Genomic DNA, 20,194 nt, shown 5'->3' on the forward strand with positions numbered 1-20,194 from the left:
TATTCAGACTTTGATTTTGCTGGCTACCTTGATTTGAGAAAGTCAACATCGGGATTTGTCTTCTTGGAGAAGTGCAAAACAATGCAGAGTTTGTAGCATATTTTGAAGCGATATTATAGGCTATATAGTTGAGGAGTTTTATTTCTAGACTTGAAATTGTTGATTCAATTTCAAACCATTGAAGATCTATTGCGACAATTCCGCTACAGTACTTTTGTCCAAGAACAATAAGAGCGGAAGTCGTAGTAAATATATTGACATCAAATATTTGGCTATTCGAGAATATGTCAAAGCAAACAAAGTGGTTGTGCAGCACATTGGATTAATGATTGCTAATCCATTGACAAAAAGTCTACCACCCATTGCTTATAAGGCTTATAAGGGACATGTTGAACACATAAGACTTAGTTCTACTAACTCTTTGAGATTCCCTTTATGTTTGTATCGTAATTTTGGTCAATTGAAAAGCTCAATCAATTTCACATGTCTTCTCGTATTTAGTTATATATATAAAGTTTAGAATAACAATTTAAGTTTAATGATCTTGAATGAGCATTCAAAAATTCATTTATAAAGATATATGCCATATATGGTTCTCATTTAAAAGGAAAAAATTGCATTGTGATACAAGGAAAATAATACTTGTTCCAAAGGACTTACCACCACAAATCATGTAATTTAAATTATTTTGTTTGAGTATAAAGATATTATATATATGAGAATTTTTTTTGAGAATATACCAATATTGCATAATGCATAAAATTATTAAATGGGACAAGTGGGAGAATGTTAGCTACTTTATAGGAATAACCTTTATCCCTTTAAGAGATAACAGTTCCTGTTTTTCACGAACAACAGATCTGGTCTAGTAAAATGCCTGCGACTTATCCATTGAGGAGTATTTGAATAGATGTTCTTTCACGCTTCCGTGTAATTTTATTTCATGAATTTCATAATGAGTAAAAATTCATATTTAAGCTTATATCTATCACCTGGGAAAAAGACCTACTTTCGAGTTTCTTTTGGGAGATACAAACAATGTCTAATTCTTCATTCTTCATTTCCCTGCAAAGTAAAGAGTATACTATGAACTGGAAAAATAAGCATTCTCAGCGTCTATACGCTCAAGCACCCGCCGAGCTTCTTCTTCGGTAGCAGGAACTACATTCCGAATTTGTGGTCCCTTCGTTAAGGCATCGGGATGGACAGTGAATGTGAAGTAGAACGTGTTGGATACCTGCTTGATCAGCATATACAACGTAGAGATTCTTAGGTATCGAACACCAAACTACACGGAAACAGAAACAGAACAATGTTTTTTTTTTTTTTAAAGAGATCAGGAATATCATGTCAAGTAAGTCTTATACCTCGCTGGTTCTGAGCTCTGGCTTTGTGACATGGGCAACAACTTCAATGTTGATCAGAGGCTGCTCCTGGTTCTCTAATTGAGTATACAACACACATGATTTGAAACGGAGGAAATCTCCCACATCCACCTGCCAACGATAATATGAAATAATTATGCTGTCAAAGCACAATGTCACATCTTTCTACTCGAAATTTGCCTAGTATAAGCAAAAAATCCTGAAATCTTTATGTTAATTTTTGGTCAGAACTAAGGAAAAACATGATTGACTACTATCACTAACGTACTCAAAATAATATTAATATTACTAATTTCCACCCGTGTGGCATAAAGGTGGCCACTCAAAAACAGTTCAAAGGTCTGTTAATCATGAACAGTTCACATTACAGAAAGAAACTCTATCATGGTCTTCCCAAACAGAAAGATGCAATGGTTTTTTTATTTGGGAATAATGATGAGAAAATATTCATGTATCGTCAAGACAAAGATAGGAGAACGTGAAAAAACAATGGACACCACAAAATAAAGATCAACAGAAGTTATGAATGCTAAAATAGAAAGGAGTGATCCCAACAGGCTGTTATTGAGAGATACCCTAAGAAGCGTGTTGGGCTCATGTTGTGTACGAAGCTGAGTGACGTAAATAGAGCATGCAATGTTCATGATCTCGTCCAAGTATTAGTGAAGATGCCGTGGGGGAGGTGAACAGCCTGAGATCCAACTGCTAACAACTGTTGAGTCCCCTTCCACTACGAGTAGGCTGGAGAACGAATCTCTAAAGAGTTCCAAACCATGGAGAGTGCAACTCCATCTCTATGGAATCCGTGTTCCGAAAGGGGCAAAGTATCAAAGTTTGAACATCCAAATAAATTCCTGAATGAAGCCTATGCCACTAGAAGGGACCTGGATTTCTTGTGGACCTTCTATCAAAGTTAAGCTTTAAACATGCATCCTCAAGAGGGGCCATTTTATGTTATGGTCTCGTGGGACCTAGGATATGGGTGCCGAATTGCGGGATATGTTTAAAGGTTTAGTTTTCTGTATTCCATCAGTTTTGGAGTTTTTGGTGTATTAGGTAGGTACCTAAAATATCAGAGTACACATAATGTCACATGTTCGAATCCCAAAGGAGCTGACCTATGAAAAAGGCAAAAAGACAACCCGTCGTCACAAAGTTTAAAAGGGCTACTTGGTCCAAAGTGAGAGCTATCATAGAGTGGCTGTTGTGGACATCAACATGGAAGCACAATATATTGTTATGATTTGGTGCAGGGATATGGGAGTGGGGAAAGGCCTCGTACAGGATTGGTTTAAGGGTCTAGTATTTTGCATTCCATTAGCTTTGGAGCTTTTAACCTATTAGCTAGGTATCTAACACTCCATTAATTTCACCATACAATAAGTACTAAAAGTGGCCACAAATCTCCAGTTCTCCCTAAAGTTTGCCCCGAGATGGTGGAACTAGACAAGCTTATTAGCCAAGAAGGAAGTGTAATGATAATTTTTCTCTATTACCCCAACCACAAACCATGCTTTACTTTCAAAAGTTCATTTGTTTCAAGGAGGAAATCATGAGGTGGATGGATTGAACACCAAGGCTCCTTTATCTTTGAGAAGGCACACTTTATGCTAGTTAACAAGGAGGTGCGTGAAGTGATTGCAATCCCCTCAACAGGTGAATATGTGCTTTCTAATTCTATCTTCTATACCACCAAGGCTGGCATTGGAGAAGGGAGAGTCGTAAATAGGAAGATCGACAAAGGTGGATTTGATAAGGGTAACCCTTCCCACAAGAGTAATATTTGCTCTTTGCAGTGGAGTTGCACCTAACACCAATGTTAGTGGTAGTTGGCCCAAAGGCAACTTAGTAATTTAATATGGGTAAAATAAAGAATTTGGGTGTAAGTGGGTTGGGGGGGGGAGAGGTATCAGAAAGATAGTCAAGGGTAATTTAGTCCAAGATTCGTAACAGCCTTTTAAATCACTCAATGATAGAGCTCATGAGCAAGGAGAGTAGAGTCCAAAATCTGCCTACTAGAGAAGAACGCATTTTGTTTGTAGCAAATGATTGAGGGGAGGACCTTCTTGAGGTAGTTGGCAAGGACTTTGGCAATAAATCTGTAGGGGCAGGACATCAAGTTAATGAAGGCAATAGTCTCTCAGGTCATCAGTACCATCTTTCTTTGGAATTAGGGCAATGAAGGTAGCCCCAATGAATTTGCTGGTGATGCCAGTGGAATGGAGGTCACTGAAAGTGGCTAGGACATCATGGTTGAGAAAGTTCCAACCTGCTTTGAAGAGCTTGGTCATGAACCCAGTGGAACCTGGGGCTTCACTCCTGAGCATGGATTTCAGAGACAATCTTCTCTGTATAAATTTTTTCTAACTCTGCTACTGGAAAGATCCATGGTACATTTATGACATAGAATCTGTCAAGTTGTACTCAATTCACAAAGTCCATCAGTGATTCTTACAGAACTACATTCTACTAGCCCTTGTGGACAACTAGATAAGAAAATTGTCATTGAACAAATTACAGCACAAGCACAGAACTGCAGTTTGTAACTACTCGAAGAACATCAATATCCAAGAGAAGAGGAAATCTCAAGCAGGTTTGAAAGAACAAACAGAATAGCAGTTGTGTCTAGTTGGTGCATCTATGACAGAAAATCTCCTCCAGGTTTGGTAGAACAAGGGCTTGCAGAATACATACAGTTATGTGGCATTATATGTTCTCTGTCATTTCAAAGGCCCTAGTAGCTCTATGACACACAAAAGAATCACAGAAAGAAAAGGCTCATTTTGAATAACCATAGGGAAGTTGCATAAGATAACCATAGAAAGTAGCAGAAGCTGCAAAAATGCTTGCAATAGCAGCATAAAAACTGAGGAGAAAATAAAGGTATAATTTAGCACCTCAAGAATCAGATATGTTAATAGGTCTGCAGCAGCAAGAGGCCTCCAAATGCAAACTTAAAACTACTCGTACTGGTACTAACATCGACTATTTGGTGGTTTCATTACAGCCCTTATCCAATGTAACAATAAAGTTCTAACTAGCTCTTCCTTTTCAGCAAGGATATAACAATAAAATGCCAATAGTTCATGACACCCTGTAGTCAAAAGGTTAAATACAGCAAGGAAAATAAAGGATCATAGATTCTCCTGCATCATTTGTGCAACTGGAAGAGGTGGTTTAGTGAGGAGAGTCATGCCATTACCTCAATCCTTCCAATAAAAAAGGAAAAAAAATTTATACCTTACCTCCAAAAAAGTTGTTAGAAAAATCCATTGAATGGCAATATCGTCATTTTCACTTACTGTAAAGTCCAGCAGCTACGTTTTCTTATTCTATGTGTTTAGTTTTGCCGCTAGTCCTATTTTCATGTAATTTGAACAAGTATGTAGGGAGATATTAGGGTTTAAGTGATCTTTAAGTGATAGGGGCAGTTCGATAATTTGTCTGAGATTTATTACAAAAGGCCGGGGATCGAGCTCGACTCCCAAGAGTCTTTCCAGAACTCTCGTTTTCCACTCCTCTTTTCTTGCTCTCAGTTTCTCTCTCTAAACTAACTCTTAAATTCATAGTTTTCAGAAGCAAAAGAAAAAGAAGAAAAGAAAAACGCTGACATTGTTGCTTAAAGTTATGACTCTCACCACTACGCCACCACAACAAATTGCCTGGATCCTTAGGATAATCTAAGATTGCACTGGCTGCGTCAAGGGCTGATAAATAAATCTGAACTAAACATCTACTTGCTCTACTCTTTTGAATCTAAAACATGCTAATAGAGTGAGTGATACGATTGCTATTTTATAACATCCATGGCCTGAAGTCTTCTGACTATTAAAACAACAAAATGATTAGTAAGAAATCTGCTACAGAGATGGATAAACATGTTTCTTTAATGTTAAAATACCAGTTCTATTTTGGTCATTTATTAAATTATATTTTTCTCTTATAGTATGGCTCTTAGATAGACAATGTCTTATTTTATCTCTGGTTCAATTTTCATTCAATTTAGACATGTATTTTAGGAGATGTAATTTTGATTATTGAAGGGCATTTCTGTCCTTTTGAAAAATATCACTTAAACCCTGATTAAAAAGAGAGTGCTTTTCAGGCACATTCTCCAAGACAGCATGACTGCTCTTCTCCCAGGTCTTCTTTTCTCCTCTTTTCTCTTCTATTTTCTCCCCAAATCTCATATTTTTCATTTTATGTTCTAGTACTAAAGTTCTGTCATGGTTTGCAATTCTTGGAAATTGGAGGTCACCATGATATGGTAGCAGGGAAAAAAGAGTTAAACTGCAAAGCACATATAAAATTTGCCAGATTATTTTGAGAAATGAAAAAACGTATATGTATTAAAAGTTAGTATAGAAGTCGCTTAAAAAAGTAGCACCTGTATGAGCATGATTAGGATACTCACTGGTCTTAAGAAATCAACATGATCAACTTCCAGAAAGCAAGGCATCTGGCCTACAAAGGCATATGCAGTTGAGAAGGCCAATTCAAATGCTCGGTGCATCAGAAAACCTCCAAAAATTCTTCCATGCAGATTTCTCTGCTGAGGCTGACAAATCAAAGCATTTTCAAGACCAGTATCCCTAATAAGAATGCTGTTTCTGTCTGCCAATGCAGGCATGTCACAGAAGATTCGTCCCTCAGCTAGAAGAGCCTTCAACCTACCAACTTCAACACGCAAATCATGGCCTCCCAGCTCAAATTTCTGCTTGTCTTCTTCTCTCTTCTTCTTTCTCAGCCTATCTCTTAATTCCCCTTCCTCTAGAAGCTTCTTTTCCCGTTCAGTTTCAGGCATAAGGCGATTAACAGGAGCAGATTTTCCAGTCTTTGAATCACGAGCAACAAATGTGAAATTTGCAGTTAAAGCTATTGGGTCAAGAGCATTGGAGCTGCCACCTGCATGTGATTTAGACTACACAAATGAGAAACATGGAAGTCCCAAATACTACAAAATTGAGTCAGTTTACCTTCATTAGATTGAGTAACTTCCATTTGGATGTCAATAGATGAGCGACCAACCCAGGTGACCGCTCCTGCTACTCTTAAGTTGGTGTCAACACGGAGAGGCTTCTTCAAGACCATCTTGTCCACTGAAGCAGTGACTAAAATGAGAGGCCTTGTTGTACTATCATCATCTGAACAGTGCTGAAGATATTAATATACAAAAAAAAAGAGTAAGAAATATATGAAAAAAGTTTCCAAATGTGTTTGGAAAGTAAACAATGATGGAAGAACAATCAGAATTGCCTAGTAAACATAATACCCTGTTCAGACTCATAGAAACAAGTGGATCACCTGCAGGCTATTTCGGATTGTTCAACATTGTGTAGTGCTTCGGACCTCATACCCAAATTTAGATAGCGGAATGCTACAAGATATTAATAGAAATCACACTGCCAGTTACGCGACAGGACTGCGCTATAACACTCGTAGGAAGCAAGCCTGCAGCCCGACTTCCAGCTATGCACAGGATTGCGAGGTCAGGAGAATAGGAACAAGATTTTAAAAACGAAAAAGGTAAAGAACCTGAACAACGGGAAAGCAAAATGTTTTGCGATAAGGACAAAAAGGGCCATATTCAGGAAGAGGTTCGAAGATATAATATAAACTACGGAGCCAGTAGATCTTGCAAGTTATAAAATAAGCAGTAAAATATTTGAATCCAGGAGCAAAATAAACTATAACATAAATGATCAATGAAGAAATGAATTCAAAGCAAAAAACTAGTAGATTCTATGTGCACCTTGACAGCAATCGTTCCCGCAAGCGCATCCAGATCTTCAAGCAATTTCCCAATTCTAACCTCGTTCCACGGATCCCTATACTGCTCTCTAAGAATATAGTCGCTGGAAAAATTATAGACGATGCCGGTCCTACTCTGAGAAGGGTTTTTCGTGAGCAATTCAGTTTGCGGGGGCCCGTCTTTCCCGTCAATTAGCCGCTCAAAGATGCAGGTTCGAGCTTCCCACAGGGCATTCGTCACAGGGGAGTGATACATCCCCGGCCACAAACTCAATGGCTTTCTGACAGATAAGCTAGCATCAATGGCAGGAGATTGTTCATAAGGACAAGCGAAAGAGGAGACCACAGGGATCGCATTGGGCGGAGAGGAGGCGGAGTCCATCGAGTCCTGTGACGACGAAAAGCGTCTCACCCGGGCAGCCTCTGAGAAACTATTTGACAGTTTATATGGGCACGAACTATTCGAGAGAGTGGGAACGACGGAACGATTTTGAGTAGCTGGAACTGCTAGAAAACATTGAGGCTGTGTAGCAGAGAGATGGTTGATATATTGGTGGGTTTTCGTGGGATTGAAAGATCTCCAAAGAGAGAGAAAGAGCTTTGAAGGATGTTTCATGGTTGTGTACGGTTCTTGCAGTTTCTTTGCAAATTACCTGTGTTATCGAGTAACCAGACAGACATGCGAGAAGAAAATTAACGGAGTCTCTCCGCGCTCGCAGAAGAAATTTCGGAGGAATTCATGATCACAAAAGAAATTTCGGTCTACTTTTTCACAAGAAAACTTTTATTTTTTTATTAATAAAATAAGATAAATAAGTAAAAAGTAAAATAAAAATAATATTACTTTAATTAATATAAAAATATAATACTTAAAAAATGTTTACTATAATGTCCATATGCATAATCAAATTGTTACTTTTATAATATCTAAATTCTCACTCTTAAATTAGTAATTAAAAATAATATTAAAAGTCATAAATTTATATAAATAAATAAATAAGGTATTTTATTATATAAAATACTTTGATAGATTTAAGTTTTATAAGACGGTTTTATTCAACTTTTTATTATTAAAATAATAAATATTTTATATTTGTCTAAATTAATAAAATAAATAAAAATTAAACTAAAAATATTAAGTTAATTTAATATAAAAAATAAAATACCTAAACAAAAATATTTATTTTATAATATCCAAATGCTTAATCAAATTTTTATTTTTATGATATTTAAATTATCATTCTTAAGTTAGTAATTAAATATAATATTAAAAATCATGAATTTATATAAATAAATAAATATTCATGTAAGTTTTTTTGTAAAAAGTTAAAAGGGGCAAAAGAGGAGAGGGTTAATAGACCGATGATGAGAGAGGGTCAAAGCACGATGAGAGAGGAGCAAGGCGAGAGAAAAAAACGAGCAAGAGGAAGGGCGTCGGGAGTGAATGGGGAGACTAGAGTGTTGAGAGTAAGAGTGAAAGTGAATTTTATTAATTGTATTTTTCCTTTTTATCCCAAGCATGTCTGGATGGATCAATGGAAGCAATAAAAAAAAGAATAAATTAATCTTTTACGATTTACGTACCTTACGAGCAATCAACCCTGCAAGGGCATCCAAATCTTCAAGCAATTTCCCGATTTGAATCTCGTTGCATGGATCAGTATACTGCTCTCTGAGAATATTATCGTCTGAAAAATTATAGATGATGCTGGTTCTGCTCTGGTGTGGGGTTTTCGTGAGTTCAGTTTGCAGGGGCCCGTCTTCTGTCCCGAGAAGGATGTGACGAGAGATGCAGCGTCGAGCTTCCGAGAGGACATTGATTACAGAGGAGTGGTATACCTCCGTCCGTAAACTTAACGACTTTCTGATAGCCGAGCCGGCATCAATGGGAGGCCAGTGTTCAAATGTAGGTGAGAAAGTGGAGCCAGACGACGATGAATAGGCTCTGATCTCAGAGACCCTGGGGGAGTACTTTGGAACTCCATACGAGGAGTTCGACATTCTGGGTACAGTACACTTGGACTGCTTCTGGGAAGTTGAACCTAACCAAAAAACAACCCTTTGCGTTAGAAGAGAGACGAAAAGCAAAGAGACAGGGTTTAGCTTTTGGTGGAACGTCAGGAAGAGCCTGAGAGAGAGAGAGAGCTGAAAAGGTTTGAAGGGGATTTCACGGTGGTGGAGGATACAGATTGAGGGAGTTGTGCAATCTGCAGTAGAGTATTTATAACTAGGGATAGCCGTGTGATCGATTGAAGGAGTTCCTGGAAAGATGGAAGCAAATTGCAGAACCTCCATGTGTTTTCATGGATGAGAAGGTCATTTCGGCTCGAATAATGCTATTACTCTTAGAATATGGTTGTCAACTCTGCCCGAACTCCAAACTCGGCCATATTTGGAGAGACCACTGAAAAGTGTTAAAGGTGAAACCATATCAGGTCCCCCCACCAAAGCTGGCACGCCACCAAAATTATGATGCTAATTAATCAAGTTTTTATGAGCTCTCTTGGTGGAAGATGACGTATTGATCAAGGTTCCTCTTTTGGCTCACAAAGATAAGTTTTTTCTTTTCTTCTTTTCCTTAAGATGAATGTTGTTGTATATCTTGGAAAGAAGAAGGTTTATTAAGCATTTTTTTTTTATCAGAAAAGACTGAGTTACTACATCTTACATATTAGCTTCAACTTGGTTAATATTAGTGTGTTTAATCTATGCTATCTTCGGTTAAAGTGATCAATTTTTAGACTGATACAACTTGTGGATTTATGGTTTTTTTGTTTGATGAATGAAGACTTGCTATTCCATTGTGTTAAGTTATGAAACCTAATTAATGCCCTACGTTGAGTTAGTTGCCCGGTCTACGATATATTAACTGTTGTTTCATTAAGGGCAGTTTGGAAATTTCATTCTTGTAATATGGTTGCCCTAATTTTCTCTTTATAATCGAGGGGCGCTGCTATTAGGGTTTTAATCATCTTATACCAAGGAGCATCTCGAGTTGCAGCCCGAGAAGTTAGAGAGAAACACATGTGAGTGTGCGTTTTTTCTTGTAAAATATTTCATCTTCATAGTGGATTATTACAGCGGTGGAAGACATGACGTAGTCTCACCTTAGAGACAAACTTGTATAAATCTTGTTGTGCTTTTTCGTGCTTGTTTTTTCCTTCTTTCGCGTTTATTATTATTGCTCTAGTTAGTTTAGAATTAGAAAGTCTAATTCCTAACACATTGATGGTTCTATGGTGTTTCATGATTGAAAGGCGATATTTACATATGTTGTAGATTGAAGGTTGATATCATAGTTCAATTTTATTTATTTTTGAACTCGTGAAGGTGCTTGTATTGGTGCAAGGAATTTTTTTTTTTTTAAATACATCTTGTTCTCTCACAGTTTTGGGTTTCTGTCATTAAGATTTGTTCTTGATCCTCTTTCCTAAAAGTTTAAAAAGAAAAAAAGGGAAAGAAAAGGTTGGAATTACATGATTAGTTGGCACATGACTTATACAACAAGATTGATTTAGATCTCTTATTTTTTGGAATAATTTTACATACCTTGATCTTCTCATTGGAGCATATCCCATGTAAGACAAGATTAAAAAGCCTTACCAAAAATTATTTTTAAGGAAAAAGGTAACAAAGGATGGATCTTTTGGTTAGTGGTTGACACCAAACAACTAGGAGGAAAGGTTCCTTCTTGATCTTGAAGATATCAGAGATTTTTTTTCTTGGTATGATTACTAATTACCTCCCTTAATTATCCCCTTACCTAAAATAGTTAAGGCAAATCAAGGATTGAGATTGATTTGCTGAAGTGCACCTAAGATACTAAAGGAAGGTTTCCTATTTTATTTTTGGAAAGTGGTTGATTGAAGGAAGATCTTCCTTGATTTGATTCCTTGGTGAATATTCTTCCTTGAGTGAAAAAACATCACATGCCCAATCTATTTGTTGATCTCAGCCAACATGCACTCTCCTTATTTAGTGCATGATTAGCTGTTGCAACGATTTCATTGATTTTTTGTCATAGATCTTTCCCAAAATTGGTTCCAACCTGAGTTGGTTAGTTCCTTCTTTCCATGTTGGTTCAAACCCGAGTTGGTCTTGGTCTACCTCCTCTTGGGTTGGTTCATATTCTTTGTGGTTGCCTTATTGGCTTGATTCAAGGTGTTTCCATTATTCATATCAAACATATAAGTTCTTTTAACAAGTCTTCTTTGGTTGTTCCCTCTCGGGTTACAACTCTCCTCTACGTAAAGTTTTTTTCATCTCTAATGACTGAAGATCACATGGGGAGTAAGAGTGACCTCCTCAAGATTACTACTCTAACCTTGAAAGGGTTATCTAATTACTTGAGGTGGTCACAGTCGGTTAAAAGGTTTCTCATTACACATGACCTCTTATGATATTTCACCAGCTCCACCTATTGATGAGGAGGACAACTCTTTTAAGTGGTTAAATAATGATACATTGGTAATCAATTGGTTGATAAATAGCATGGAGGAGCATGTGGCTAATAATATGGTCCACCTTGAGACAACCAAACAGATAAGGGATACTAGTGTGAAGTTGTGCTCCATCACAAAGAACCTCCATAAACTGTATGATATTATTCAGAACATGTTTAATACCAAACAAGTGGGCAACCTACATGAGTTCTGGGTTTCGGGGGTTAATTCAGGAAGGAAAATTGTTGAGCCCTACTCCACTGATATATCGGTTCAAGAAAAGTAGCGGGAAGCCTTAGCGGTTGCTATCCTTTTAGAAAATATCAAACCATACCTTGAGGTTGCCAAGACTCAACTTCTCAGCTCCTTGGCACTTCCAACTTTTGATGACATAAGTGCCCTCTTACTTCAGATACCAAACCATTCTTCCACCACTTACACTAGGGTATCCTTAGCTATGTACTCCGGTAATAGGGGTACACCCTCTACCACCAGAGGGCGTGGTAGACATTACAGAGGAGGTCGAGCAAGAGGTGGAAGGTCTAATTCTGGTCCTTTGAGGTTTGATAATTGGGTTTGCACTCATTGTGGAGGACAAAATCATTTAGTGGAAACCTGTTGGAAGCTGTATGGAAAACTAGACTGGGCCACTGCCAACCAAACCTCGGTTCTCACTGATAAAGATGAAGAAAAACCTGAGTCACATAAAGGCAAGACAACTATAATCGATGAAGATTATGAATTCTTTCAAAGACTGAATACTATGATGGTATCTTCTCATGCAACTTCTTCCACCTGTTGTTGCCACTACCGATTCAAGTATGCTCTCTGTCACTTCCTCCTCTTCATCTTGGATCATTGACTCAAGAGCCTTCGAACATCTAACAGGTAACAAAAGTCTATTACATTCCATGTCTCCCTATTTATCAAACAAGCTTGTTACCATAGCTGACAGATCCCAAAAAAAAGTTCTTGGGAAAGGATCCTCCTCTACTACACCTTTTCTTTTGCTTACCAATATCTTATTTATTCCCCAATTTCCCTTAAACTTATTGTCTGTTAACCAGCTCACCAAATGTTTCAATTGTTCCATCACCTTCTCACCTTCTTCTTGTGTTTTTAAGGATCTAACAACAAAACATGTGATTGGTGGAGGTCATGAACAAGGGGGCCTTTATTACTTGAAATTGTCTCCAATAACTTTAGTTTCTACTTCTCAGACAGAGGCAAGATTATGGCACAACCGGTTCGGACATCCGTCAACAACATCACTTCAATTATTATTTCCTTTTTAAAAACATTGTCTGGTTTAAACTGTGGAGTATGTCAGTTGAGCAAACACCAGAGGACAACGTACTCTCCTTGAGCTGAAATTAAAGTTGTTGCTCTCTTTTCCTTAATTCACTCTGATGTATGGGGAATAGTGAGTGTCTCAAATATTCACAAGTTAAGTATTTTGTCACATTTGTGGATAATTTTACTCGAGTCACATGGCTGTGAAAGGTATGCCATTTTTTCCATCTTTAAGTCCTTTCATGCCATGGTACAAACTCAGTTAGGTAAAAACATACAAGTTTTTTGTTCCGATAATGCAAAGAGTACCTCTCTAGTGAATTTCAATCTTTTTGCTAGTATCATGGCATTATCTATCAGACTTCATGTGCCTACTCCCCTCAACAAAATGGTGTAGCCAAATGTAAAAACAGACATCTCCTAGAGGTAGTCTGTGGCCTGCTATATTCTATGAATGTGCCCTATTTTTACTGGCCTCACGCCATACTTACTGCATGCTTCCTTATTAATCGGTTGCCTTCCTCAGTGATTAAACATAATCCCCCCTTATTCATTATTGTTTCCCTATGAGGTCTTCGTCTCTCTTATTTAAAAATTTTTTGGATGCACATGTTTTGTACATGTCACATCCCCCAAAAGAGGAAGCTTGATCCTAAGTCTCTTAAGTGTATCTTCTTGGGTTACTCTCGTACCCAAAAAGGTTATGTCTACTATAATTCTTCTCTTTGGAATATACTTATCTCTAGGGATGTTACTTTTTTTTGTGACACATCTTTTTATTCTTCCAAAGATGCTCCTCCGGGACTCTCATCGGTTAAAAAAACTTAGAGACATGTTGTGCCACTTTATGCATATCTCCTTCAACCCTCTGAAGCAACAATCGATACCACACCTGTGTAGTTTACAAATCCCTCCAAGGTAAAACCCATCTTCACCTATCATCTGTGGCCCATAATTTGATACTAGGCCCATAGCTCTACGAAAGGAACCTAAGACTTGCTCTAGGCCCTCCACTTCTCATCCTATATCAATTTTTTTCCTCACCACCGAATGTTTTCTCTTTATTGTCAATTTCTTGCATTCATCTCCTCTATGTTTGTTCCACAATCATATCAGGAGGCTCTGAGACATCTAGGATAGAAGGCAGCAATGGAAGAATAAATGAATGCTTTATATGAGAATCAGACATGTACCTTGGTTCCGCTTCCTTCCATGAAAAAACTCGTGGTATGTAAATGGGTTTTTACCATCAAGCACAATCCTGATGGTTCCGTGGCTCGTTTTAATGCTTGCCTTGTCACCAAAGGCTACACTTAGTGCCAGGAGTTGATTATGAGGAAATCCTCTCCCTAGTGGCCAAGTTAAATTCAGTACAAATCCTATTATCATTTGCTGTAAATTCTTCTTGGTCTGTATATCAACTCAATGTGAAAAATAATTTTTTAAATGGTGATATTAAGGAGGAGATCTATATGCATCAACCACCTGGTTTTGTCGTTGAGGGGGATTTGTTATGCAGACTGAAGAAATCACTATACGACTTAAAACAGTCTCCTTAGGCTTGGTTTGACAAATTTAGCCAAGCTATGTTGTGGCTTGTATCCCATAGATGCTCCATTGATCATTTTGTATTTGTCAAAAACACCTCGAAGGGAATTGTGTTACTAGCAGTTTATGTAGATGATATTGTCTTAACTAACATTGATGCAAAAGGAATACAAGAAGTCAAAGCGAATATATGCAATGAATTCAAAACAAAAAACATTGGACTTCTGAAATATTTTTTGGGTATTGAGGTCTTCCAGTCAAAATAGGGAATTATCTTATCTCAAAGGAAATATGTTCTTGATCTAGTAAAAGACACATGGATGATGGGATGCCAACTAATAAATACTCCTATGGATGCTAATACCAAGTTGTGTGCAAGCTTAGATGAAGATGTGGATGTAAGAAAATATCAGAGACTTGTAGAATACTCATCTATCTTAAAGTAACCAAACCAGATTTAGCATATGTTGTAAGTGTGGTTAGTCAGTACAAGCATAAACTACAAGTTATTCACTGGCAAGCTCTGGAGTGAATCCTTCAATACTTAAAAGGAGCTCCCACAAGGGACTTCTATATAAATGTCACAGTCACCTCAACATTCAAGGATTTGTAGATGATGATTGGGCTGGATCACATGATGACAGGAGGTTCACCACTTGGTATTGCACATTAATTAGAGGGAACTTGGTTACATGGAGGAATAAAAAATAGAATGTGGTTGCTAGATCCAGTGGTGAGGCAGAATACTGGGCTATGGCCCATGTAGTCAATGAGCTTCTATGGATCAAATATCTCCTCACTGAAGTAAGGTTCCACAAAAAGACCCATATGGGGCTCTATTGTGACAACTAGGCAGCCATCCACATTACTTCAAATCCAATCTACCATGAGAGAACAAAACATATTGAGGTAAATTGCCACTTCATACGAAAAAAATTCAGGTTGATATTATTTTTCTCAAACATGTTTCATCTCAAGGAAAAACAACAGATATATTCAAGAAGAAGGTTACATCCAAGATACATACCACTATATACAACAAATTGGGTATCTACGACATTTTCTCACCCCTACCTTAAGGGGGAGTGTTGGAAGACATCTCACAGGGGCATTAATGTAAATGCCTTCCCCACGTCAAAGAGATGGCAAAGGGTGTAAATTAGTGTCCTTCTCATAAGGATGACACAAGGGTGTAAATAGAGAAGATGATGTATATCTACTAATGTGTTTTCCTATCGAGAGCTTGTAGCCCTAAGGGCAATGTAGTTATTGTAACCTTCCTCCATAAACTATAAATAGAGACACAAGGCAAGGGATAGATCATTGAATCTCCCCTCTTCTCTCTCAAATTCATCCTTACACTTCTCTCTCTCTCTCTCTCTCTCTCTCTCTCTCTCTCTCTTTCTCTCACTCCATCTCCTTAGCCGTCCTTCTCTTCTCTTCATTCTTCCTCTCCTTTTCTCGTCCTCTTTTTCTTCTTTCTCTCCTCGCTCACGCTCTTGGCTGAGTACCTATCATAGGATCCTAAATATAACAATAAGGATGAAAAAGGATGATTTAGAATAAACTAGGGGGTTTTGAAATTCATCTAGTAGTAGGAAAAAAACATGTTTTTCACATACTAAGTCACAATAATAAATAGAAAAGTTGTATATATGTGATCAACAAACCAATAAACTTTTAAAAATTTCTACTCATATACAAAAAATGATTTGAGACCCAAGATGTGGACTCAATTATGGTGAAGAGGACTCTAATGCCGAATCAAAACACAACCAAAAAAAAAAAACTTATCTATGCTTGTATTGTAGTCATGAAAACCAATCTTGAAGCAATTCCAACAACAATAGGTTACATCATTGAGCAATAACAAGAAGACCCTAGAATCTCTGCTCTCATACCATGTTAGATTTCAAAGCCTTGTGATTAAATGATTTAAAGGTTTGTCTTTAAGTGCAAAGTGAGGAAAAGAGGTAAAAATGAGAACAAATAAAAAAGTGTGTTGAATTTTTGGAAAAGGGAAATACTTCAGTGACTTGTTTAATTTGAGTATAATGGGCCTTTATTTATAATAGGGGAAACAAGTAGAATGAGATTACAACTAGGCTACCCATGTCCTAGTTACACCCAAAGTCTAATACTAAAAGATAAGTCCTAGAACAATTAAACAAGTGAACATAAATGGAATACTAACATAACTAAAACTCCTTTAAACTGATGCTCTTCCATGGGACTCCTTTCTATTCAATGAGACTTTTTGTTGTGTCATGTAAAACTCTTCCATACCCGCTTTTCAACACTCCCCCTCATGCTGGAGTTTAGAACTTTAGCTTGCAACAAAAAAAATGTTTGGTATTTGATCTAATTTTTTCTGAATTTTTTTCATAAATGCTAATTTTTCATCTTTGTGTTAAAAGATACCCACGTGTGTAGGGGTGGCATGGCTATTAAATAAGGAGAATTTCTATAGAGATGGCAAATAATTGTAATTATGCAAGTTGGTGTATGTCTTCTTATGTTTTTCTCCTTTTGTATCATGTAGCCCTAAGGGCATTGTAGTCATTGTAAACATCTTCATACAACTATAAATACAACCTCAAGGCATGGGGTAGAGTGTTCAAGCTTCTTCCTCTTGGTCCCAAATGGAAGTTTGCAACTTATAAATAAGTGGAGTTTTACACCAAATGGAAGTTTACAATTTTAAAAGATCTTTTGTTTTCTCCATACAATGGCTTGGATCTGGATATCAACGAGTTAGCTACATAATTTTTACAGCATTGATACACCCAAAAACAATAAAATTTAGTAGTAGTTGACATGATATGCAATGACAATGAAAAAAAAGTGTACAATGAAGCTGAAGTCATTTAGTAGTTTCCAGTGTGCTATGGCATACTTTTTTTTTAATTATTTTTACATTCCGTTGTTAGGAATTTTTTTTGGTTCAATAATTGGATCTGATCCTTTCCACACTTGAAGATGATAAAGCATTGAGGTTTGAGTAGTCCTTGGTGATTTAATCTATAATACTCTATGCTTCCAGGAAAAAATAGTAGAAAAAATATGTAGGTCTGAATGCTTGAGGATATGCATAGATACGCCATCCAAATTTCTTATACACCTCGAATGAGAGCAGTTAGAAGATGGGCTCAAGTCCACACGTCCAAGAGGTGGAATCTAGGTGAATAAGAAGACTTCTCATAAAGATGGCATGCAGATGTAATTACATGTCGATTTATGTCTCTTCTTTTGTGAAGATTGTATCCCTAAGGGCACTGTAATCATTGTAAGATACACTCAAAAAACTACTGTAGACGATTCATCGTCATCACCTAACTCATGTAGTTGAATATACATAGTTTTACCACTTCACACTTCACATATACCCACTTCCACCCTAACGATTTGCATCCACTCTTCTTGATCAATTAGTCACACATGATTTTGAATCGTATAGGTTGTCCTTGCCATTCCTCATTGGAAGGAAGCCAAAAGACATAGTAGGATCTAGCTAGGTTTTCAAAACCAAAAGACATCCTAATGGAACCGTTCATAGATACAAAGATCACCTTGTTGTACAAGGGCACTGCCGGATGACTTGAATAAATCAAACTTTTAGTCTGGTAGTGCGCACCCAAACTATTCATGTAGTTCTCACTATAGCATTATACCCTAGCTGGTCCTTACAATAGTTTGATGTTATCAACGTTTTTCTTCATGGTTCCTTCCAAGAAGAAATCCATACGCGCCAACTACTTAGGTTTGAGGATTCAAACAACCCAACTCGTGTTTGTCAGCTCAACAAGGCACTTTATGGTCTAAAACAAATCCTAAGAGCTTGACTTTCGTGATTTAGTGTTTTCTTGATTGATTTTTATTTTGTCTCCAATACAGTAGATTCATCCCTATTCTAATACTTTTTCTACAAATGATTCTCTCTATTAATTTTTATATGTTGATGATATTATTCTTACAATAATAATCTTAACTTAATGATTGTGAACAAGCTTTGTGTGATACATTATCTATCAAGTCAATAGGACGTCTTCATATCTTTCTTGGGGTGGTCCTTAAAACTTCTTATGGACTTTTCCTAAATTAAAGAAATACTTTTTTGATTTACTACATCATGTCTATATTGAGTCTTGAGCTCAAGTTGTCACACCCCTAATGCACTACACTGAAATAGATGCCTCTGGATGCCTCTTGCTTACCCTACTCGAACCCAAGTCATTACCAGCACTTTCTTGGTGCTCATTGATACCTTACTCTCATTTGCCTAGACATAGCATACTTCGTTAACCTAGTCGCCTGGGCCATGTATTCTTGAACTTACTTTTACCCTAGTCAAACCAATACTTCTACTACCTCAAAGGAACCTCTAACCCTGGTTTAGTCCTCAATATGCCATCTTCCTTAGACATTTTAGCCTACACAGATTCAAACTAGGGTGGATGCTTGTTACCATGATGATCCACCACTCACCACACTATTTTTCTATGAACAAATCTTGGCTCTTGGTTTTCAAAAAAAATAAAAATAAAAAAAATCCAATAATCTCTAGGTCCACTATGGAAGTCAAAGTATTGTGCCGAAGTGTCGTATCTTCAACACCTATTATGGGACCTACATATTCACTCTACTCGTCCTCTAGTCATATTCTTTGTTTTAATTTCTCAATAAATATATAGGGATGACTACCATGTTAGTAATCTCAATGTTCAACACATCTCCAAAACATATTCTTGTATTTGTGAATCATTAAATTTATCACTTCTTATTTTATTGTGATCCACGACAAGTGAAAAAAAATATTTAAAAAATTTCAGTGATCTCCCTTATTGAATTTCTAAAAAAAGATAAATATTTAACTGATTTGCTATAATTTGAGTAGAATGCGTCTTTATTTATAATAGATAAAACAAGAAGAATCCAATTACATTTAAACTACCTTTGTCACACCCAAAGTCTAATACTTAAATATAAGTTCTAACATAATTAAATAACTGAAAATAAATAGAAGATTGAAATAACTAAAACACATTTCAATTTTAACATTTCTGTGAGACATCTCCCATGAGATTTTTGTAAGATTTTGTTATATTAATTATTATTTTGTGAGAGTGGTATAAGACTCTCTTAAACCTGTTTTTCGATATTCTCCCTCAAGCTGGAGTTTATAACTTTACTTTACAAAGTAAAAAATTTGTGGTCTTCAATCTTCTTTTGTTGAAAAAGTTCTTCACAAATGCAAAATTTCATCTTTTGTTTTCCCCATTCTTGAATATTTGTTCACAAAAAATTACCACAACAAGTGAAATAAAATACCTCTTTCTTGTACTTCTTCTACTTCTCCCCCTCAAGTTGGGATAAAAAGGTCGTATAGACCCAACTTGGAAAAAACACAATATGGGAGAAGAAAATCACTCCTTGCACCTTCATACACCAGTCAAAATGGCCATAATATAAAACACACTCCACTCCATTATAAAAGCGAAAAAACAGGCCAATTTTAGGGCACGACAAAGAGACTACTCACTTTGTAAGGGTAGCTCAAACACAAATCTACTCTTGGATGAAGAATAAAAGAATTGACTTGAGTTGCATGTTGGGTGCCCTCCTATACTTTTTGGGTAGTACGTCTAGGCATTATTCTGAAGTGATAAAAATAAATGATGATAAATTGAAGAAGTACCAGAGAAAAAACAACTTTAACTGGATGGAGGCAACTATATAATACTCATACTTCCAAACAAATCTTAAACGTGACCTTTT

At 36.8% G+C, this 20,194-nt stretch overlaps 1 protein-coding gene across 2 annotated transcripts; it reads right to left on the bottom strand.

Moving 5' to 3' along the window:
- Positions 1–894: 894 nt before the first annotated feature.
- LOC137958936 (acyl-coenzyme A thioesterase 2, chloroplastic) lies at positions 895–9,349 on the bottom strand. Of its 2 annotated transcripts, none has more exons than XM_068806156.1 (6): positions 8,721–9,349; positions 7,138–7,524; positions 6,362–6,539; positions 5,773–6,290; positions 1,368–1,496; positions 895–1,237 (listed from the first exon to the last, which is right to left on the bottom strand). In XM_068806156.1, the coding sequence occupies exons 1-6, from the start codon at positions 9,135–9,137 to the stop codon at positions 1,085–1,087; spliced, it is 1,782 nt and encodes a 593-aa protein (XP_068662257.1). In that variant the 5' UTR covers positions 9,138–9,349; the 3' UTR covers positions 895–1,084. The 2 variants fall into 2 exon arrangements, with proteins under 2 accessions (XP_068662257.1, XP_068662264.1); XM_068806163.1 differs by having other exon boundaries at positions 896–1,237; positions 5,800–6,290; positions 8,721–9,347.
- Positions 9,350–20,194: the final 10,845 nt, after the last annotated feature.

This window comes from Aristolochia californica, unplaced genomic scaffold (genome assembly GCF_029961685.1).
Source record: "Aristolochia californica isolate CCGP_79_NKW_82.1479 unplaced genomic scaffold, dmAriCali1.0.hap1 SCAF_1, whole genome shotgun sequence".
Taxonomy (NCBI): domain Eukaryota; kingdom Viridiplantae; phylum Streptophyta; class Magnoliopsida; order Piperales; family Aristolochiaceae; genus Aristolochia; species Aristolochia californica.